The 24,260-nt window shown below is 40.5% G+C and overlaps 2 protein-coding genes across 5 annotated transcripts in view; one reads left to right on the top strand and one right to left on the bottom strand.

The window, feature by feature from the left end:
• The first annotated feature begins 6,847 nt into the window (after nucleotides 1–6,847).
• On the top strand, nucleotides 6,848–22,740 carry LOC134220095 (RNA exonuclease 1 homolog). Of its 2 annotated transcripts, XM_062699070.1 has the most exons (8): nucleotides 6,853–7,184; nucleotides 7,244–8,580; nucleotides 8,645–8,927; nucleotides 8,986–9,463; nucleotides 10,299–10,376; nucleotides 10,431–11,021; nucleotides 15,924–16,183; nucleotides 22,384–22,740. In XM_062699070.1, exons 1-8 carry the CDS (start codon nucleotides 7,085–7,087, stop codon nucleotides 22,461–22,463), a joined length of 3,207 nt encoding a protein of 1,068 aa, XP_062555054.1. In that variant the 5' UTR covers nucleotides 6,853–7,084; the 3' UTR covers nucleotides 22,464–22,740. The 2 variants fall into 2 exon arrangements, with proteins under 2 accessions (XP_062555055.1, XP_062555054.1); XM_062699071.1 differs by lacking the exons at nucleotides 15,924–16,183; nucleotides 22,384–22,740 and adding an exon at nucleotides 11,075–14,951 and having other exon boundaries at nucleotides 6,848–7,184.
• The window catches only part of LOC134220097 (uncharacterized), a 32,670-nt gene continuing 31,102 nt past the window's right edge, over nucleotides 22,693–24,260 (bottom strand). For all 3 annotated transcript variants that reach the window (XM_062699075.1, XM_062699074.1, XM_062699076.1), the window contains exon 5: nucleotides 22,693–22,988. In XM_062699075.1, coding sequence (XP_062555059.1) covers nucleotides 22,822–22,988 — 167 coding nt within the window. In that variant the 3' untranslated portion in view covers nucleotides 22,693–22,821. The remainder of the gene's footprint in view (nucleotides 22,989–24,260) is intronic.

A 24,260-nucleotide genomic window follows, 5' to 3' on the forward strand; every position in this document is an offset into this window, starting at 1 on the left:
TAGTAAAACGAATAATCGACGAACAAGCTAAAATCATATAAATGGTCAAAACCAGTGAAAACAAGGTTTGGCTAGGGTCAGGCAAGGCCGCATTTATTTTCGTTCCAGCAGCTTTTTCCCAGTAAAAGACTCTTCAGCCAGACAAAGCGACAGAGAACGATCCGGAGTGATTCGTGTTGGGAGCGGCAACAGTGAAAAAACAACAAACAGCGGACCGAGAAAGCGAACCGGAATCGGATGGAAGAAAAAAAAAACACTACCAGTCGCTTTGGCTACACACGAACGAATACAATTTATTCACAACATTAAACTATAAACAATAACATTCGATTAGCCTGTGCACGCAGGGATGTCGACCACCCGGGTCGACATGAGATGACATTTCTATCATTTACCTGGGTCTTTGTTTGTAAACATTGGCATTATTCTTATATGATGTTGAAATAAGATTCTTACAGGTGTTTGGCTTCAATAGGAATGCATATTGGAATCATTGGAAAAGCGCGTAAATAAATTCTGTTGGAATTGTTGAACATTGTAAAATCGTTTTAGAGTAAAATCAGCAGTCATTAAAATGCGTCATTTTTTCTACGGATCAATCCAATTTGCAATTACGGCGCTTTTCTTGGCCGCAACATAATAATTTAATTTAATTGAAAATTTGAAAACATGAATGGAACACTGCTGAGGAAACCAGTGCAAATAATAGTTTTGAAAGCTGTGGTAGTTAGTCTTCGATAATTATTTTTGAGTCAATCCTTTTATATTAAAAGGGATAAACATATGTATTGCTCGGAGTTATTAAATTCTTGCGATGGATAATGTCTGTGTCATTTATGAGGTCGATTATCACTTGGGGTCAACTTCTTCAACTCTGCTTACAGCGCAAACTAGGTTTAAGCCTATGGGTAAACACTGCATAAAGAGTTATGTGGATATGAAGAAATTGGCTGTTAATCATATGTTGTCATTCCAAAAAAGTAGAATGTTGTATTAAATACACGACCGCAAATTGAACGTAGAACTACTTTTAGGCATTTATTTTGGCATTTTATTTTGAAGTGAAATTTGAACACTACCTGTCAAAATTGGATTTTCAATAGTTAAATGCATTGAAACAATTGTTTACAATAATTGTTTAAAATCCTTAGGAGTTAACTGATCGATTCATAACAAAAGCTCCAGAATGCATAAAAAACGGCTGAGTTATTGGCTCTTACTTTCTGACCTTTTTTCCTGACGGTCCCAAATTTGAACCAATGACCCCCCTCCCATTTCTTATCGATTCGAAAAACGTAATTCTACGTCAAATATCATATGTAAACCTTCTGATTTGGTCCATGAAGATATTCAAAATTATAACATTTTAGCCGTTAATAAAACCGTATCAATGCTTACCTAGATTAATCCGAATTATTTGGAAACTTCACTTCTTCAAATCAATATCGCTAGTCAAGTTGAAAACCGAAATGGAGGACTATCGAAGTTGGATTTTTCTCGCAATCCGTACGTTAAACCTAACTTCGCTAGTAATGCGCTAGTCTAATTAGGCCCTAAGGGCAAGATTACCGGTGGTGAGTTTAAGCCGTTTGGCAGCGCAGTATCATTGCTTGACACTTTACCGGTCGCCACTAAACGCGCTGCTATAACAGTTGCGCGACTGACAGATAACCAAATTTGGTAGCGCGATAAGAGCGCTGCTATTTGATGAACTGTCAACTGTCAAACGTCACTGGTACGGAATACAGCAACCAAATTGAGAACCGAAAATAGTGACCGATACGGAAACGAGTGACGAAACTAAAATGAAAGCGCTGCGCGGGTGATTAAAATGCTCGCGACCGATAATGATGCTCTAACTAGACTAGCGCGCCAATCCAACTTCGCTAGTCCCGTATTCCGGTTTTCAACTAAATCGAGTGTATCCTATCCTCGATCCTATCCTACGTAATAATGAATACAAGCAATGAAAGTTTCAATGTATACGATATACAAGTTTAATCATTAGCGTTGTAAATAATTATGTAGAAGCTGAGGCTTCATTCCATTTTCTTGAATAAGTCACATTTTAGAGAATTAGGCTCGGAATTAGGTTGAGTGCATAATTGTTCTTTGCAAAAAGCATCCCATGTTATCACATCCTGACTACGACCTTTTTTTCTTGGTAAAAAGGATCTTGAACATCATATGTGTTATTCCCAGTAAAATTCGAATGTGTGAGCCTAGACATCAAGCTATACTATGTTATAATATAGCTCGTATGTCTTAACTAGATAGAATATTGGAGGTCTCAATACGAGTTAGTATTACTCCCTATAGAGTTAGGCCATTTCCGAAGTCTTGTTCTTCGTATTTGTAAGGATTAAAAAGTGGTACCATTTAAAAGCCCAAAATTGAAAAAAAAATTAAGATCAATATTAATTTGAAAATTCAGTTATACAGACAAGTTCAATCAAAACATTGTAGATAAGTAATTGTTTTAAAACTGGTTCGACTTTGGTCATCCGTTACGAGGATGCGCAAGATCAGAATTTATATGAAAACTTACAAAGACCTTTATGATTATGAGATTTTTCAAACGGAATGGATGCATTTTTTGAACACTTCAATGAGAATAAGTTTGGCCGCTTCTATATAGTTAGTACATATGTCCATTGCAAGAAGCAGAAGCCAGTCTTATATATCTAGGAACATTCAATGCTAAAAATATCAATAAATTATCAAAGCCCTATTAAATGTAGTTAAATTACATTGAATGTTCAACAAGTCCAATAGAATTTACTTTCGCGCTTCTCCAATAATTCCAATATGCATTCTTATTGAAGCCGTAGCTTGTTAGAATCTTATTTCAACATCATATAAGAAAAATGCCAATGTTTACAAACAAAGACCCAGGTAAATGATTGAAATGTCATCTCATGTCGACCCAGGTGGTCGACATCCCCGCGTGCACAGGCTAATAACACAACAACTATAGTGTTTCCATCTTGCCGTAGCATACAAGTTGTCTCGAATACGAGGGGCGACGGTTGCACTCTAAAATAATTCCAACACCCCTCCTCAAGTCGACAACCCGAGTATCACAGATATTGATCGATTATCACAGAATCGTTTCTTATCAAAACCTCGACAACTTGATCTTATATTCAAGTTCAATTTTGAAAAACATAAAACAGAACCTCTACTCGAGAACGGTCTTCATCCAAGACTCCAATACTGGTTCTCTTTCACTTAGGCCCCTCCTAGCCGTAAGCCTCATCAATCCGCAAACAAAAAACACGTCATTCCGTTGGTGCAATCCTTGCTCCTTCTTGCATCTTTACTTTTTCTGCACTTTCTGTTATCTCATAGTCTCCAATTCAATCAACACATTTTCGCATAATTATGTCACTTTCACTTAACGCCGCTTCCAAATGTTTAATTCGTACTGATTATTGTTGTAATGTCCAACAGCAACAACTACCCCACTCTCCTTAACTTCTGCTCTGTTGCCTACGAAGCTGACACGCAAACCGGCTCTCGTCACACGATTAACTGAGAATAAATTACAGCTCAGTTCGGGTAGATATAGCACATTCTTCGCTTCGCATTTTTTCTTCTTGTTTCCAACTACCGCGTACATCTCCACATCACCACAATATTTTGCCCGTAGCTTCTCACCGTTTGCCACTATCACTTCCACTGGTCGTTCAAGACGCCGCATCGTTTTGAAGTAACTTTTGTCTTTCACCATGTGATCCGTGGCACCAGAGTCTAGGAACCACTGCGCCTTCACTAGATTTTCTTCTTCTTTTGACGCCATAAATACAACCGCCGTGCGATCCGAGGTACGTTTTTCTTCAAACACTACGTCTGCTTTATGTTTTTGGCTTCTCGTTTCTCTGTACTCACTCGGATCCAATTCTGACACATTCACTCGACAATTAGCTTGCCTATGTCCAACTCTACCGCATCGAAAACACCTAAACTTCCTCCAGCTCTGCCTACTGAACATGGCAACACCCTCATCATCACCCCCAGGGGCCAGCAGATTTCGTTTCTTCATTTCCACATCGAGCAAACGCTTTTTAACAAAAGCCATTGTTACACCAGATGGAAGCGTCTCGATCGCGGTAACTACCGAATCAAATGAAGATGGCAACGTCAACAACAAATGGCAAATCGCGTCAGATTCTTCTACAGCCGCACCACTTTCTTTTAACTCCCGAATCAAACGATCGAACTTAAGCAAGTGCTCCGATAAACTATTATCAACGTCCTCCACATACTTTAATGTGAGGAGCTGTTTCCTAATAAACAGCTGTCCGGCAACACCACGACGTTCGAACACCGCCTTCAGCGTGTCCCAAATTTGTTTCGGAGTCGAACAGTCTTTCACTAGTTCAAGCTGGCTGTCAGCAATCCCCTGAATTATCACAGCTTTACATCTTTTCTCTGCGGCTTTCCGTTCTACCATTTTCTTTTTCTTCTCCGACTTTACACTTGTGGAATCGTCCGCCACCACTTGCAGCTCGTCGATCTCACCCATCTCCCGGTGGAGACAATCCAGAAGATCGTACGTATCGAGGACGGTTTCCATCCGGAACCTCCAGTTGTGGAAGCCGAACCCCGGATTTTCACTTTCTCGTCCATACCTGGGCCAATAACCTGTTGGGAGCGGCAACAGTGAAAAACAACAAACAGCGGACCGAGAAAGCGAACCGGAATCGGATGGAAGAAAAAACACAACCAGTCGCTTTGGCTACACACGAACGAATACAATTTATTCATAACATTAAACTATAAACAATAACATTCGATAACACAACAACTATAGTGTTTCCATCTTGCCGTAGCATACAAGTTGTCCCGAATACGAGGGGCGACGGTTGCACTCTAAAATAATTCCAACAATTCGCACTTGAGTTCAAGACAAAATTTTCAAAACGACTTATCTGCTTTTGTAAACAAAGATTCAAACGACGATTTGACGAATCTGATAGCTCTCCCACGCAAATCAACATCATCAACATGTAGCGGAAACCTTCACCTACCTATTAATGGTGTTGGTTTGCGTGGGAGAGCTATCAGATTCGTCAAATCGTCGTTTAAATCTTTGTTTACAAAAGCAGATAAGTCGTTTTGAAAATTTTGTCTTGAGTTCATCCCAGCCGATATTGTTAATGGTATCCCAGCCAGCGGTGTATTCCTTCGCAGTCATCATCCATTGCGAATGCTGTATTTTGTCGTATCATTATATTTGTCCAGTGGATTCTCGCTATTGAATTTGCTGGAATTCCAAGTGTGCTGTCTATCCAACCATATTTTGGCCTTCGTAATGGGATATACAAATTCCGCAGCCGAAGGTTTTCCTACTGGTGATACAAAATTTGTTAATGTGACAAACCACCAGGACAGAGAGTTCAAGTGTAATCCTCCGAGGGTGACGTCATCCAAAGGGAATGGGACAAGTTCTTAAATAGGTCCAAAGTGCTTTGTCAAAATTGAACGGAGTTATTAATCCTCGTCTTTCTGGAACCGTCTCATTTTGTACCTAACAACAGCGTCCTCAGCTGGAGATGTGGGGACAAATTAGCTGCAACCACCTGCAACCGATCCCGAGATCCCAATTTCTTGATCTCGATAGCAGAGTTTATGACTCTATGATAACAGAGACAGTGAAATAGTAATCTTGAATTTAAAGACCTAAAACAATAAAAAATAATTAAAATATATGAATAATAAATTATGGACGACTCGCTACGATACGCTTCAAAATAAACAAGGTGAAAATTTTCGCTCCATAAACAATTCTGTAGGATTCCTAGGCAACGAGAATTATACCATAATCATTGTACACAGTTAGTGTCAAAATTGAACTGCCATAGTTGATTTATGGCTAGCGTAAAAACCTGGATACTGTATCTCGTTATATATGCCTTTTCACGAGATATTTAAAAACAGCTGATTTTATAAAAGATATTTTAGTTACCAGATAAAGATTGTCGCTTCGGTTCCCTTTGTTCTGCTGTCCGAAACATGTTTGGTACCTAAAGAGCCCCGCACATAGCATACGTTTGCGTTGCGTTTGACAGTTTTCCCATGTGCGGGGCTCTTAACTGTCGAATCGTATGTATTTTTCCTTCATTGTCATTTAGATCAGCAAATAATGTTGAAAAGATGTGTGCGAATTTTTCAGGCCGGTTCACACGTGCAGCACTTTTTCTTTTTTTGTTTTCGATTTTAAAAATAGTTAGAAGCTTCACGGTTAGATGACTTTACCCATTAATGGGTACTGTGTTATTGTTGATATTACCACCGTGAAAATTCACCCATTTTCTTCAAAAGCGCCACTACTCATTAAAATGGGTAGTGGCACTTTTTCAAGAAAATGGGTGAATTTTTCACGGTGGGAATAATATCAACAATAACACAGTACCCATTAATGGGTAAAGTCATCTAACAGTGTTCATAAAATATGTGGGTTCTTTGAGAAAGTTGACCTTAAGGTTCTGTCTCAATTGGATAATTAAACTGAAATTAAACTTAAAAGTGACATTTCAATAATTACCGAATAACCCTGCTCGCAGAGCAAGATTACTTTTGACAGATATCGAATCATTTTCCATCGATGTCCTATTGGAATTGCTGGGTAGCACCAGCCATTCTTATAACGGGGTGATTTGTTTATTTTCGAACTGTCACTTTTAAGTTTAATACTCCAAATGAGACAGACCCTAAGCCATATAGAATCAATTGAGCGAATAAAAGTTTTTGACGGGAAAGGTCACATTTCAGGTGGAATCAACGTGCAGATTTTTTTGGGTGTGCGATTACAACTTTTTATAAACGGCTTGATAATTCTCGAATGACAGCCGTGCATTCCCGTTGTCCCGTTAAAAAAAAACAACTGTCAACCATATTCCGTTGTCAAATCAAAACCAGCGGTGATGATGGTTTTTGCGTTTACCTTTTATTTTAAAACAAAATTTAGTGTTTAATAATTGATTGGTTTTCTGTAGGATTTGGCTAATGTTCAGTTAAATAGTTCTATGTAAAATATAAGCTAGCAGAAAGAGTACATTCACAGTGGAAATCAAAAGAAATGCTTCCAGCAACTGGATTATTCCGCTCCATAAATTGCCCCTTTTTCGAAAAAGATTTGTGCTCTCGTCCATTCTGCCACTTCCGGCACTTAAAACCAGGTTTATATTTCAGTTTAAAAACATGAAACAACATGAAAAAATGTTTTTTTGTCTTACAGAAGCGCCAGTAAGAGCAACTTACAGTGCAACACCGAGGAGTCTTTTGAATCAGAATAATGCTTCAGAAGCTTCATCACTTCAAGATGGTCCAGTTAAAAAGAAACCGAAGTTGGAATATATTCCGATGCCGACCATTCTGGCGGCAAAATATGTTCCTAGCACTAAGGCCAGTACCGTCACTAACAATGATCATGATAAAGTTGAGGAACCACAAATCGAATGCAAGCCAGATGAGGATTCCGTCGGGAAACATAAGACTGAGAATGCTATAGATGCTGCTGAGCCGGCCCCGAAAATTAAGGAAATAGAACTGCCTGGTAGAACTAACGGGCAGAATGGTAAAGAACTGAGTCATGATGACAACGAGTCAGTGTTTCCAACCGTGCCCAAAGAGGATAAATGCAAATCCAAAGAGTCGGAGGAAACATCTGCGCCGGATATTTCACTGGAAGAGAAAGCAAATAAGCTGAAAGATTCAGCAAAGAGTAGTTCTACTCAATCAACCCATCATAAATCTAGCCATGCAGGTGATAAACATAACAAGGTCAGGAGTGATGAGAAAAATCACCGGCATGATCACAAAAGTCACCGAAAAGATTCGGAACGCAAACCAAGTTCATCGAGCAGCAGTGAAAGAAAGCATTCGTCATCTTCGTCCCATCGAGACGAAAAACATAGGTCAAGATCTGACCGAGAAGAAGAGCGTAATAAGGATCGTTCACAATCGAAGCACAAAAATAGTTCTCGGGATAAGGAAAAACAATCAGTTAAGGAGAAGGATAGAACAAAATCTTCGGATAAGAATAAGGACAAAGACAGGAAAACACACACCGATAAGGATAGGTCAAAATCATCTCATAGTTCTAGCAAAAGTTCATCGAAATCAAGTAGTAAAAGCAGTAAACAATCGTCTTCGTCAGGTAGTAAGAAAAAACCCTCAGAATCAGCCACCGCGTCTTCATCCTCATCTTCTAAACCAAAAGTTGAACTCGCAGACGAGATTTACCGCGACCTGCTGGATAATCCTCCGAGCGACATTGACGTCGACAGCGATGATGATGAAGTTATGAGGCAATGCAGAATGATCTTCGAAGAGTATGAAGAAGAACCGCCGCCGGCTTCGACGGTTCAAGCAGTACCAAAAGCAGCCAAAAGAAAGCCGGACCCGAAAAACAGTGATGGTGATGTCGAACTGATCGATATGTTTGCCGAAAAGTTTTACGACGAAAACCGGAAGAAGCGAGTCGCACATGAGAGTACTTCGAATGTAAAACCCAGCAGTAGTACGCAGCCTGCCCCGACCAAGAGAACCAACCACGTACAAGAAGCTATGCGAGTAAGTTGAATAGCAGGTGGTTTATTTCAGTTCTGGAAATTGTTCACGAAAATTCTATTTTTAGTCTGTATATCAACGTCAAGAAGCCGTCCGGAAGCAGCAAGAAGAATTTGTAGCCAAACAGCGGTTCGAGGAGGATAACAAGAAACGCATTGAGGAGGATACCCGAAAGGCAATGAGTAAACCCATAACACCTAGACTTAGTAACGGGTCACCACGATCGCCGGTTCTAAGTCCAACAGCTGTGACTAGTCCTCCAATCACCGAAAAATCGCCGGTGTCCCCGATTAGTACCACTAGTTTCTACAGCAAACCACCAGACACATTAGTTACCACTACGCCAAGAAGTATAACCAAACTACGTCATCCCATTATTAATATCTAATCCTGTAACCATTCTTCTAGGTCGCTTCACACCAGCTGTGAACGTGTTAGCTTTTCAAAAGGCCAAGGAAAAAATTGAACAATTGAGAAAAATGAAAGGCATTGGGACACCAGCGCAAACTGCCCCCAAAGGGAGTGGTCGAGTGGCTCATACCGTTCCGACAGTAGCAACGCCACCAGCAGCGTCTACTTCTTCTGCAATAAACACCGCTCCTCCTCCATCTCAACCAACAGCACCAACGAAAGCGGCTCCACCCATGCTGGAAGCGGACTCGACCAAAATTTCCTTCAACGTACGGATGCAGTATTACAATCTAATGATTAAGCACTGTTTGAACATCTACAGCGATTGTGAAGATGCCTACGATCGAGCACAAACTGAAGAACTGGCCGTAATGAAGAAGTGCAAAACTCCGATGATTTACAAAAGTAGCGCTCTTTTGACCATTAACAAACTGCGCAAGGAAGCGGTGGATTCGGGCAGCGAAACTGCGGAGAAGTAAGTATGATTTAATAAAGTTCCTAAATGATGGGTTTCGATCCATTTAGCTGAAGACAGGTAGCTTCTCTTATTGGGCTGAAAAAGTAGGTTCCAATCCTTTTTTAAGTGATGAGCATTGTATAGCGAATGCATTATTTAGCTACCGTCATCGGGGATGACAATGGGTCAAATGGGGGTGAGAATGAGTCACTGTTTCAACTACTTAGAGTGCTTGTAGAATAGATTGAATGTATCTGAGGGCAAGAAGACTAAAATATAAGATAATCTTTTTGAACGATTTTGCTCTACGACCTCCAGACTGCCGGTGAGAGCGATGACCCATTCTCACCCCCCGGACCCATTGTCACCCCCGATGGCGGTATTTAAACTTTTGTAATGCAATATTGAATCATCGGCATTTATTGACCTTTTTTTTGTCTTATTGAAAATAAAAGGTCAATTCACATTTCTTTATCGGGTGAAATTTTTTATGTATAAAAAAACATCTTAAATGCCTCCTTCTATAGGAACACAATATGACAGTATAAACCAGAAGATTCAACAGATTACAATAAACCTGATCTCATTATACCTTGTTTTGTTGGAAGAAGTAGTTTACCTAAATGACATTCTAATGACATGCGTATACACAAAGACTCGTTCTCAAAATGATTCATTTCATTGCGTTTATTCACCTTATCAACATCTAATATGTGCATACGCAAGTCCTTTTGTTCAAAAACCCCAAGTGCGTTGATCATCTACAAGTTTCATGTGGCATGGCAGTAGACAACTATCTAACGATCTAATTAAAATGTTTTCAAAATAAATCATAAATATTCATTTCTTACAGGAACAAAACTATATCTCACGATGTGATTTTGGCTGGTAAAATGGCTCACAACATATCATGGAGTGTGAATAAAAAACTGTAAGATTCTAGCATCAATCCACTTTTCCTCATTAAAGTATCCCTTTGTTTTAGCAAAACGGAAGTTAAATCGGCCTACACGATTGATAACGCACCATCAACGATGGCATACAAAATGATTTACGACTGCATTTTGACTGACGATCAGCTTAAGACGAATGGATTCCCACGTCCGACTGACATCCCAGGAAAGGCAAAAATACACACCGCGAAACCATCTCGTCCTCCGAACGAGGAGGAACGCTACTGTTCAAGGTGTTCCAAAGTGTTCAATTTGGAAACGTACGAGGAACCAGCCGTTGACTCCTGCAACTACCACGCGAAAAGTACGTGCTACCGTAGGGGCTTTGCAGATAACCTGCACAGCTGTTGCCAACAACCTGCTGGAACGGCTGGTTGCATGTATGCCAATTATCACGTGAGCAGCTACATCGACTACGATGATCTAACTGGATTCGTCAAAACTATCGATCCGGCCGAGGGTTACGTGCCGTCGAAAAAGGACGTCTTTGCGTTGGATTGCGAAATGTGCTACACGACGGGTGGATTGGAACTCACTCGCGTTACTGTTGTGGACATTAACGAGAAAACAGTTTATGACGCGTTAGTGAAGCCTACGAACAAAGTGGTTGACTATAATACGAGGTTAGTCAATTTCTCATTCAACGACCCATATTCTTACCTACTTTACCTTGAAGATGTATTATGTTCCTTTGAGGACAAGGTTGGAAGAATGCCGACGGAGGCTACTCTCCACCTCGCAATTCCAAGGGCACAATTCGGGCCTTACATCTGACAGTGAACGTTGAACCGTGCCAAACTAGCTTACCGCGGTTCTTGATCTCAGGGTGGGCATTGCGTACTAAGGAGTAGTCACCGTTACTCGTCTTTCCAACATAAGAACAACAACATCCGCAAGAATTATGCATGTAAGAAACGTAGCAATATCAAATGAATTCGTTTTTTTATTAATCAATTTCAACATCATTTTGTTATTGCTGTGGTACGATAGGGGCTCTAAAAGCAAATTTTTGCATACCGGAAAATATTTACGGAATTGACGAAAAACATATTCGGGAAGAGAATCCGCGCTCCACTTTTTGTTTTATACGAGCGAGTTGGTGCAACTTTGAGCGGGCTTGGTAGTCATATGGCTACTGCTTCTGCCTCATACGCAGGAGGTCGTGGGTTCAATCCCAGGTCCGTTCCATTCTCCTACTTTGTATCTTTCTCTTTATTTCTCATGTTCTAGCAATCGCTAGAACTGGAAATGGACTTCCATACCGTTTCCATTACTATTCCTATACCTTAAACTTGCATATTCTAACAGTAATCTGCTAGAATTGGAAATGAACTATAGAGCTTTGTTTCCTACATCCAATTAGAAATTCCATTAGATACCTTCTCCTATCTTATCACATTGGCAGCTCGTTAACCAAGACGGACCTCTGCCTCTCCAACCTACCCAGAAATTCCAACAAATTCCGCATGAACTCGTGGCAACTGCAGAGGTATATTAGGCTTGCAGTGTGCGAGTGATTGCATCATCATTTCCTCCCCCTTCCCTACATTGACTTGCATTCTGACGTGGCAGGCGCCAGTATGACCTAACAAATGAGATCACCAGTACCTGTACATTGAAGATATGTGTGCTAGTCCCAAGCAAACATCTGTTGGTTCCCTGTGCAAGAACAGCTGATCTGGTCCCAATGGAGTAGCAACTACGAGCAGTCAATCAAGCTCAAGCTATACGAGCGAGTTGGTGCAACTTTGAGTGTCCCGTTTTGAAGCCAAAGTGTTAGGGTGGAATGACTTCCTCTGACTCCAGGTGTCGGTTTAACCGGGCGAGGATTACTCTTTCGATGACTTTACTTAGGCTTCTCACGAGACTTATCGGTCGGTAGTTATTGGGGTTGGTGCTATCCTTATTAGCCTTCGGGAAGGCTATTTCATTTGGAATTCTTCCATCCGATCGGAAAGTAACCTATGACTAGGCATGCGTTGAAGATCTTGGTCAAAGCGATTACCCCTTTTTTGGAATGTGTTTAAAACAGCTGTTCCAGATTTCGTATTTCCCGGGAGATTTCGTATTTTCAACGTGCAAGCGATTGACTTAACCTCTCTCGGTTAAGAGCAGCATTAGGAGCGATAGGGCTTGCCGTACGAATTTGATCAATTGCTATTTTCACGGCAGCCAGAGTTCCAGGATCGCCCGGTTAATCATTGCTGTGGGCAGCAGCAAATGCTGTTGCGAATGCTTCAGCTTTATCGAGGGGGGGGGGGCTGTGTTTCACCGTGTTCCGGATGTTGCAGTTCAACTTCCACAATTTGTTGCTGCCGTTATTTAAGTTCTTCAGCATCGACATAGTTGGCGTTCATAGTATGTTGCTAAGCAGGCGTATCTTGTCTCAACCGGGTAGTACACAATCCCGAAGGTTTCAATTGCTCACGTAGAAGTTTCCAGTTTACAGTAAGGAATTCCGTTCCTCACCAGAATCGCCACTCCTCCCCCATAGGTGGCGTTCGGCGGTTTTCGATCCGCTCTCACAATGGTGCACTGATTTGTTGAGCTGCGGCCAAGTTTCAGTAATTACAGCGATGTCGATTCCATGTGTCTCGAGGAGGTGGAAAAATCCACAGCCTTGTTCTGGATGGAATGGCATTTTGGCAATTCGAAAATCTTGCAAAGACCTCACTAGCGAGTCTAATGAACTCCTCAACGGAAAACAAGTTAGATAAACCAGGATGAGGGCTTTCCTGGACAACTTGAGAATACATAGGATTCGAGTTTGTTATGCTGCCTAGCAGATGACTGAGGTCGCCATCCAGCACCGTGGAGGTAGGTAAAGTAATGGTCGAAACCTTTGCAGAGTTATTCCTGGGGGACGGTCTCGTCCTCTTCTTTGTAGTCAAATCTTGTAGCTGCTTGAGTCGAGTCGGACAGCCCGTGTAGTTCGCTGTATGGTTTTGATTTCAGTTGGCACAGCGGATTTGATAACGCTCCTTGTGGGCAGTAGCGTCGCCCTTTGCATATAGAGAGTACTCCGATATCTGATGACGTTCACCGCATCTCACGCACTTTGTTTCCAGGTTCCGTGCGTATAGGACTTAAGTGGCGAAGCTTTCAGCGTGCTCACGAAGACAGAAAAGTGAGATTTGGTTTTCACCCGAATATGAATGTTGTTTTTACCCACCAGCAGACTGTAATCATTTTTTGCCACCGACGTCACGGATATCTAGGAAACACTAGAACTGTATACGATAATTATTTTGGTGGAAAAAGGAACCCAACGATTCACATTACTACCGCCATTTATGGCATCTCTTTCTTTGTCGTCGGATAGCAACGTCAATTGATTCGGCATCATTAAGGCACCAGAGTGTGCAAGAAGACGGTGTGTGGCGGCGAAGAATGAACCATGAGCTCGCCCAACTCTACGGCGAACCCAGTATCCAGAAGGTAGCTAAAGCCGGAAGGGTACGATGGGCAGGACATGTTGCAAGAATGCCGGACAGCAACCCTGCAAAGATGGTGTTCGCTTCCGATCCGGCAGGTACGAGACGGCGTGGAGCGCAGCGAGCGAGATGGGCAGACTAGGTGCAGAACGACTTGGCGAGCGTGGGGCGTATCCGAGGATGGAGAGATGCGGCCTCGAACCGTGCATTGTGGCGTCAAATTGTTGATTCAGTGTTATCTGTTTAGATGTTAACTAAATAAATGAAATGAAATGAAATGAAGGCACCAGAGTCAGCGGAAGCTGGGCATTGAACTGCTCAGCAGATGACGGCATCCCGCCGATCGAATTTATGCCACGGCGACCCATCTCTTTGTCAACAAACGAAGATTTTACCGCGGCCTGCGAGACCTGCTGCTTTTTCGAACCGTAGTTCATCCGAACTACGATCGGCGATGACCCGTGTCCATCGCCTGGCCGCGATGACGACTTAGTCGACTGCTCCTTTCCCAGGCCGTTGGCGGACACATCAAAAATACTAGCTAACTAGCATTTTTTTAAAGAGCAAAAAAACGATGTATACAGACCGAGCGCGTGTTCTGGTTAAGCATTTTCACAGCTTTTTTTTTGTCTTTATTAGCGAGACTTTCAGCAAAGGGTGCGGTAAGATGCGCGGCTAAAAAAAGGCCAATCCTGAAGGTGGGTTGACATTTTTGTGGGCATAAATGTATCATCTTGTTAGCCTCGTGATATTCAAATTCTAAAATGGCAAATGGGCTTAGAAACCTCGCAGTTAACAAATGTGGAAAAACTTGAGGAACACTAAGCTGCAAGGCATTAATATTCCAGTGTAGGAGGAGGGGGTGGTATAATGCCAATAAGAAGAAGAATTTCAAAGTTTCTGAGCCTTGTGGCCACTTTCGTGTGATTTCGTGATTTCGTGAAATCGAAAGAAAATTCAAGCCATGGCCAGAATTTAAATTCAGTCACGTTCAATCTGGTCTTCTCTGTAGCCGCGCTTTTACTTGAATGAATCGGTAGGAATGCAATGCAAGTCGGATAGAGAAAAGAAGCGAGGATAGAAAAAGCGGTACTTAGGTCCAATTTGATTAATACAATTTGAATCTCGTGATTCAATCGTGGTTCAAATCTGCAGAAAATAGAACGGAACGTTATACCAGTTTTATCTTTTTGACATTTGATTGGTATAAAAAATAAATCTAGAACAGCTGCTGGGAAAATTAATGTTTCAGATTCATATTCAAACTGACAGCCCCGAACGATTTGAATCACTGCTGATTTTACTCTTATCTTCGGATCAATCCACTTTGCAATTACGGAGCCTTTCTTGGCAGCAACATAATGATTACATTTAATTGAAAATTTGAAAAACATGATTGGAACACTGCTGGGGAAACCACACACACAACATTTCTCGCTTAACTTTTCAAAAAGACCTAAGGAACATTTTTTCATTGAATTTTGCAATCAACATACCAATATCAAAGCTTTTGATTGTAGTACTCAGATTAATTCATGAAAAAAATGTTACTTAGGTCCTTATGAAAAGTTAAGCGAGATTTCTCCTCCATTATATGGGATTTTTTTTTAGTCTGTGCGCAACTTAACGAGTTATGGGGGGTCTAGCACCAATCCGAATAGCGACACCCGGACTGTATGTACTCTAATGTGACATTAAAATAAATTTGGTTTCCATTTCGATCAAAAGATCTTTTCTTGTGATATGCTGAAATCTCGCTTAACTTTTCAAAAGGACCTAAGTAACATTTTTCATGAATTAATTTGAATAGCGCAATCAACAGAACAACATGAAAGCTTTTCATTGCAGTACTCAAATTAATTCATGAAAAAAATGTTACTTAGGTCCTTTTGAAAAGTTAAGCGAGAAATCATGCATAACGGTTGCCAGAAAATAATTATTTCAACTGTCGGAAGTAAGAAGTGCTGCTAGTTCAACAGCGCTGGTTTTTCGGATATGTGTTGAATGCATAATATTTCATACCCGCTCTCCCCAATCTCTACATAACGCTTTGGTTATTATATTAAAACTAATTTCCTCCTTTTTTCGTAGGTTTTCGGGTATTACGGAGCAGATGTTGAAAAATACAACTACTACCTTGTACAACGTTCAAGCTGTTCTACTGTCAATGTTCAATTCCGAAACCATTCTAATCGGTCACAGTCTAGAAAGTGACTTCAAGGCGTTGAAGCTAATTCACGACGTCGTAGTGGACACATCTGTTCTCTATCCGCACAAAATGGGACCACCGAAGAAGCGAGCATTGAAAACGCTTTGTATCGAGAATCTGAAGAAAATCATTCAAGAAAACGGTAAACTATTGAAACACGTTAACCCTCAAACTGCCGGGACGAATCTTGCCAACTTAAAACAGCTCGTTCTCGGTCAATTTTTACCTAAATTGCAAGCGGTTTCAACTGTGATCAAGGGGAATAGTAGTTCCAGCATGTAGAGAGGTAAAATGCTCAGGATGACCCTCCCTCTTTTAGAGGGGGGAGTTTTGAAGTGTGGCATAAGTCAATTTTTGAGCAATTGTTTAGTATTTTGAAATTTTTAACGTCGTGACAGATTTTTTAGTATAAGTAATTAATGATAAATGTGAATGGTTGACAACAATGGTCAAATAGACATAAATTGACCTCCGGATGACCTTCGAATAGGTTCCGGAAACCCGGAATATCCGGTATAAAAGGCCAGCATAGAATCACCGAACATATCGGTCTTCCGACACCTCAAACTTCTCAGAATCTCATAGGTAACTTAGAAAACGTCATAGTTTCTTGGTAGGATAAAACTGGCCATTTGATGGCCACGGAACAGGTTCCGGAAACCCGGAATTTCCGGTAAAAAATGGCCAACATAAAACTACAAAACAAATTAGGCTTCCGGCACCTCAAACTTCTCAGAATCTCATAAGTAACTTACAAAACGTCATAGTTTTTTAGTAGAGTAGAACTGGCCATGCAATGGCCACGGAATAGGTTCCGGAAACCCGGAATTACCGGCACAAAAGGCCAAGATATAACTACATAACAAGTTAGGCTTCCAATACCTCAAACTTCTCAGAATCTCATGAGTAATTTAGGAATTGCCTTAGTTTCTTGGTAGGGTAAAACTGACCATGCAATGGCCACGGAACAGGTTCCGGAAACCCGAAATTTCCGGTAAAAAATGGCCAACATGAAACTACAAAACAAATTAGGCGTCCGACACCTCAAACTTCTCAGAATCTCATGAGTAATTTCGAAAATGCCTTAGTTTCTCGGTAGCGTAAAACTGGCCATGCAATAGCCACGGAACAGGTTCTGGTAACCCGAAATTTCCGGTAAAAAATGGTCAACATAAAACTACAAAACAAATTAGGCTTCCGACACCTCAAACTTCTCAGAATCTCATAAGTAACTTACAAAACGTCATAGTTTTTCAGTAAGGTAGAACTGGCCATGCAATGGCCACGGAACAGGTTCCGGAAACCCGGAATTTCCGGTACAAAAGGCCAAGATAAAACTACATAACAAGTAAGGCTTCCAATACCTCAAACTTCTCAGAATCTCATGAGTAATTTAGGAATTGCCTTAGTTTCTTGCTAGGGTAAAACTGACCATGCAATGGCCACGGAACAGGTTCCGGAAACCCGAGATTTCCGGTAAAAAATGGCCAACATAAAACTACAAAACAAATTAGGCTTCCGACACCTCAAACTTCTCAGAATCTCATAAGTAACTTACAAAACGTCATAGTTTTTCAGTAAGGTAGAACTGGCCATGCAATGGCCACGGAACAGGTTCCGGAAACCAGAAATTACCGGTTAAAAATGGCCAACATAAAACTACAAAACAAATTAGGCGTCCGACACCTCAAACTTCTCAGAATCTCATAAGTAGCTTAGAAAACCCCATAGTTTTTCAGTAGGGTAAAACTGGCCATGCGATGGCCATTTTATAGGTTCCGGAAACCCGGAATTTCCGGTACAAAAGGCCGACATAAAACTACCCTCTCAGAATCTCATGAGTAATCTAGAAAACGCCTTAGTTTTTGGTAGGGTAAAACTGGCCGTGCGATGGCCATGGAACAGGTTTCGGAAATCCAGAATTTACGGTAAAAAGTGGCAAACATAAAACTACAAAATAGATTAGGCTTCCGACACCACAATTAAAATTTCGTTATATTTGAAACTGGCTGACTTGTTTTTTCAATTGACTTATCGCTTGACTGATTATCCCCTCAAATTGAAGTTCTTACTACTGACGCCAAATTATAAATGAACCTTCTTTCTTCTTCTTCTTCTTCATTGGCCTTACATCCCCCTCTGGGACAATGCCGCCTCGCAGCTTAGTGTTTATTAAGCACTTCCACAGTTATTAACTGCGAGATTTCTAAGCCATGTTACCATTGATGATACTTTTATGCTCAGAGAAGTCGGGACAATTTCCAATACGAAAATTGTCTAGACCAGCACCGGGAATCGAGCCCAACCACCCTCAGCATGGTCTTGCCGCACCGCTGAGGAGGGCCTCTAATGAACCAATAACGCTGAAAATGTTGGTGCTCGGATTAGATGAATTAATTGACAATTAGGTAACATATTTATTTCCAAGGTTTCTTTTTATCCTCAAATTGCCGGGACGAATCTTGACAATTTGAAACAGCTCGTTCTCGGTCAATTTTCTACTAAAATGCAAGCGGTTGCAACTGTGGTCGAGGGGAATAGTAGTTCCAGAAAGTAGATGGATAAAATGCTCAGGATGACCATCCCTCTTTTAGAGGGGGAGTTTTGAAGTGTCATTTTTAGAGCAAATGTTTAGTATTTTGAAATCATCATCATAACGGATGTTTTAGTATGACTAATTAATGGTCAATGCGAATGGTCGACAACAATAGCCAAATAGATATAAATTGGCTTTCGGATGATCACCGAACAGGTTCCGGAAACCCGAAATATCCGGTCTAAATAGAATCATAGAATCACGGAATATATCGGTCTTCCAACACCTCAAACTTCTCTGAATCGCACAAGTAACTTAGAAAACGCCATAGTTTCTTGGTAGGGTAAAACTGGCCATTTGATGGCTATGAAACAGGTTCCAGAAACCCGGGATTTCCGGTAAAAAAAACCATACAAAACAAATCAGGCTTCCGACACCTCAAATTTCTCAGATTCTCATGAGTAATCTAGAAAACGTCTTAGTTTCTTAGTAGGGCCACGGTATAGGTTCCAGAGATCCGAAATTCCCGGTACAAAAGGCCAACGTCAAAACAAATCAGTCTTTCGATACCTCAAACTTCTCAAAAACTCATGAGTAACTAACAAAATGCCATAGTTTTTAGCATAGTTTTTTGTTAAGGTAGAACTGTCCATGGCCATGACCATGGACAGTGTTTCGGAAACCCGGAATCATCGGTACAAAAGGCAAACATACAATGACCTGCATAATAAAAGGCCCACATGCCGTTTTTCATTCAAAATGGTCAACTTTGGAGATCTAGATCTCGATTGCGTGTCAACCAATTTTGCTGAAAATTTGACCAGAGCTCAGATATAACCTGAATTTTACCACACCTCGACCATATTGATTCATAGGGTAAAAAATTATAGCGGTAATACCAAAACGATTTTTTTGGCTAAAAATTGATTTTATAATATCTTGAAAACTACAACTCTTAGTGTACAAGTATATTCCGCAATTTTTTTTTTGTATTGCCAAAATACGCGTTTTTGCTGAATAAGTCATCAGTTTACAAAATATAGAATTCAAGATATTTAAAAAATAAATTCCAAAAAATTCATTTTGGTATTACCGCGATAATTTTTTACCCTATGAATCAATATGGTCGAAACTCAGGTGTGGTAAAATTCAAGTTATATCTGAGCTTTGGTCAAATTTTCAGCAAAATTGGTTCACACTCAATCGAGATCTAGATCTCCAAAGTTGACCATTTTGTATGAAAAACGGCGAGTGGGCTTTTTATTATGCCGGTCACTGTAAAACTAGAATACAAATAAGTCTTCCGACACCTCAAACTGCTCAGAATATCTTAAGTAATCCAGAAAACGTCTTAGTTCCTTGGTAGAGTAAAACTGGCCAAGTGATGACGGAATAGATTCCAGAAGCCCGTAACAAGCAGTATAAAAAGCCATCATTGAACCACGAAATTAAGCGGTCTTCCGGCACTTTAAACTTCTCAGAATCTAATGAGTAATTTTGAAAACGCCATAGTTTAATGATAGGTTTCGGGAGCCCGAAATATCCGGTACAAAAGGCCACGTTAGGCTATCGAAATGGGCATTCCAGGGACTCGAATCTTGTTCTGTGGCTATAAAATTGCCAGTAAAGAGCAATTTGGCGTTATCTGGATAACTTGTTAAATTCTCAGAAGTTCAAGGTGTCGGAAAACTGATTTATACAGATGTTCTATGTAGGTCTTTTTCACTGGAAATCCTGTATTTCAGGAACCTGTTCCGTGGCCATTTGAGGGTCGATAGACTGATTTATTTTGTAGTTCTATGTAGGCTTTTTCCTGTAACGTTGAATAAATCACTTTTACGTAGTGTCTTACGGAGTAAGATCTACCAAACCGAGCCCTAGTGATATTGTAGAAGCAAGACAAAGAGGTAGCTAGGGCTTCGATACTTGTTCGAATAACAGTATTACTGTTCTGTTTTCTCAAGAAAGGATTGAATTCTTATTGATAAGGGGCGCACATTCAATGAGATTGCTCTCAGTAAACAGTCCAAATAGGCTATCATGATCCTCTTGAGAAAAAAAACAAGAACTATATCGAAACCGTAACTGCATTGCTTATCAATAGTATTGGAGTAATTGGAGATGCACCTATACATTAAGAATACGGGGAATGCTGCAATAGATCTAATAGCTGGTCAAAGTGGTACATAAAAATGTTTGAAGACTGATTTATTTTGTAGTTCTACGTTGGTCTTTAGTACCGGAGAAGTAAGGTGTAAGGTAAGATAAGGGCTTGGACCTGTTTTTTAGTTCTATGTTGACTTTTTGTATCGTGAATTCCGGGCTGTCGGAACCTGTCCCGTGATCATCACATGCCAAGTTTTACCCTACCAAAAACTATGGCGTTATCGGGAATACTAATGAGATTCTTAGAGGATTGAGGTATCGGAAGACCGCTTCTATGCTGGCCTTTTGAACCGGAAACTATGGGTTTCCGGAACTTGTTCCGTGGCCATCGCATGGCCAGTTTTACTATTAAGAAACTAAGGCATTTTCTAAATTACTCATGAGATTCTGAGAAGTTTGAGGTATTGGAAGCCTAACTTGTTATGTAGTTTTATCTTGGCCTTTTGTACCGGAAATTCCGGGTTTCCGGAACCTGTTCCGTGGCCATTGCATGGCCAGTTCTACCTTACTGAAAAACTATGACGTTTTCTGAATTACTTATGAGATTTTGAGGAGTTTGAGGTGTCGGAAGCCTAATTTGTTTTGTAGCTTTATATTGGCCATTTTTTACCGGAAATTCCGGGTTTCCGGAACCTGGCCACCACACGGCCAGTTTTACCCTACCAAAAAACTAAGGCGTTTTCTAGATTACTCATGAGATTCTGAGAAGTTTGAGGTGTCGGAAGCCTAATTTGTTTTGTAGTTTTATGTGGGCCATTTTTTACCGGAAATTCCGGGTTTCCGGAACCTGTTCCATGGCCATCGCACGGCCAGTTTTCCCCTACCAAGAAACTAAGGTGTTTTCTAGATAACTCATGAGATTCTTAGAGGATTGAGGTGTCGTAAGCCAAATTTGTTATGTAGTTTTATGTTTGCCTTTTGTACCAGAAATTTCGGGTTTCCGGAACCTGTTCCGTGGCCATCACATGGCCAGTTTTACCCTACCAAGAAACCAAGGCATTTTCTAAATTACTCATGAGATTCTGAGAAGTTTGAGGTATTGGAAGCCTAATTTGTTATGTAGTTTTATCTTGGCCTTTTGTACCGGAAATTCCGGGTTCCCGGAACCTGTTCCGTGGCCATCAAATGGCCAGTTTTACCCTACCAAGAAACTATGGTGTTTTCTAAGTTATCTATGAGGTTCTGAGAAGTTTGAGGTGTCGGAAGACCGATATGTTCGGTGATTCTATGCTGGCCTTTTATACCGGATATTCCGGGTTTCCAGAACCTATTCGGAGGTCATCCGGAGATCAATTTATGTCTATTAGGCCATTGATGTCAACCATTCACATTGACCATTATTTACTTATACTAAAATACCTGTTATGATGTTAAAAGTTGCAAAATTCTGTACATTTGCTCAAAAAATGACTTATGCCACACTTCAAAACTCCTCCCTCTAAAAGAGGGAGGGTCATCCTGAGCATTTTACCCCTCTACATGCTGGAACTACTATTCCCCTTGATCACAGTTGAAACCGCTTGCAATTTAGGTAAAAATTGACCGAGAACGAGCTGTTTTAAGTTGTCAAGATTCGTCCCGGCAGTTTGAGGGTTAAACATATTCGACAAACATCTAACCCATACTCATCTCCATTGCAGACAGTGGACACGACAGTGCGGAAGACTCGGTCGTTTGCATCCAATTAATCAAACATTATCTAAGGAACCGCATCATATGATTAAAAGCTTACAACTTGTTGTATATTTGGTCCATGCTAAAATCATTTTCACAGGGCGCTGTCATCATCAGGATCTATTTATTTCATATTACCTTGTTATCTCTAAGTCGCACTCCATATCGCACTATGGAAACGATATACTCATTAAAAGCTAAATCAAATGTTTTCGGATAAGTTAAGTATTTAGTAAAATTGGTATTGATGGATAAGATCAAAACACAGTACAGCATTATGTTTTCTATCATTAGAAATAAATCAAAAAATTAACTTTATTGCACATTTACAGAGTTTTAGTTTGTACTTGAGGAATTTGAACGAAGGTAAAACTATTTGGCATCGGTTAACTCACGTGGGATGTTCAGAACACCATGATCAAGTTCTGTAGCAGTCTTAGAGGGGATGTCGTACAAACGTTGCGCTTTCCAGGACAATGGTAACGTCTTAAGCACTTAGACAAAGAGAGATCGCACTGGCACAACCGTGCTGCACAGGAACTTGGGCCGCCCCATTCTCCGTGATCAATTGCTAGAATGAAACCAAACATTTTCAAAATAGAGGATTATGAGACAAGATGGTTTCTCGGCATAAAATTCAGTGTAAAGAACGGTTTATCGATGTGTGAACCTTAAAGGCAGCTAGCATTCTGCGACTTGTTCTTAGGTACTCGTTTGCAAAACAAAATGATTTAAGCGCTACATCCGAAGATGACCACTTATCGTTTTGTTCGACTGAAAGATGACCAGAAAGTCATCTGTTGAATACTGGAATTAAACTAAGACCAAGGCCGGGACAAATACCTATTAATTTCTTCTTTTGTTGCATTGATCTTTGTGAAAATGGAGGGACATAAAAAATAAAGGAATAAATTGATAAAACCGAAAAGCTCATCATTTTTCTTAAACAATTTTCTCTAAAAGTTCGAAACTTTATTTTTCTTTGTAAAAAAATAAATCCCCCCTGACATATGTAATAAAATTTGACCACGAAGATGTGAGGGAGGCGGAGATAGAAAAAGCTAATAAAACTTGTTACGACCTTATTCCAAAACATAAGAGTTGAAGGCATCTATACTGCCCATGGTTTCATAATTGACGTATCAACCATTCGAAATTTCATCAAATTTGACTTATTACTCGTTTATTAGGGTAATTCAACCGTTGCAACATCGATAAAATGCTTGTTCCAAACCTTATTTAAGTACTTGCGGGTTAAAACGATTCAAATTTGTGATGTTTGTCCTTAAATTATTCGAAATACAAGCGAAAGTGCAATGGTTGTTACGTCAACTATGAAATCATGAGCAGTACATAAGCGGCATCTAATTAACATAACTCACGGATTCCACCAGATCAACGCATTTCTATAAAATTGTTGAAATATCGACAAGGGAAGGTTTTCTCCAACCCCTTCGCCCTCATTTTTAAAGCCGCAAAGCGTAGCGAACGTCCAACTGAACTCGAGTGGCGATCTCTTTCCTCGCTTATGTGGTCGGGATGGGATCTGACGACCAACCAGGTAGGATCACACAATCCTACTTCATATAGCGCAATTGCTAATGAAGCTGTGGGTGGATACCAGACATAACTAAATACTAATCCTACTCGGTTGACATTGCACAAAACAATGCGTGTGAAAGAGTTGATTTTAAAAATAGATTGCGAGAGTTCGGCTATGTGCCCTGGTGTTGGAAATTTAATCTCATCAGTAGCCTTCAAAGCTACGGAGGACGACGGAGTTTTTGCTGGCCAGATGTCTCGATCTTAAAGTCTTGTAAAAAAATGGTTATCTCGGTTATCT

The sequence above is a fragment of the Armigeres subalbatus genome, chromosome 3 (assembly GCF_024139115.2).
Source record: "Armigeres subalbatus isolate Guangzhou_Male chromosome 3, GZ_Asu_2, whole genome shotgun sequence".
In the NCBI taxonomy this organism is placed as follows: Eukaryota; Metazoa; Arthropoda; class Insecta; order Diptera; family Culicidae; genus Armigeres; species Armigeres subalbatus.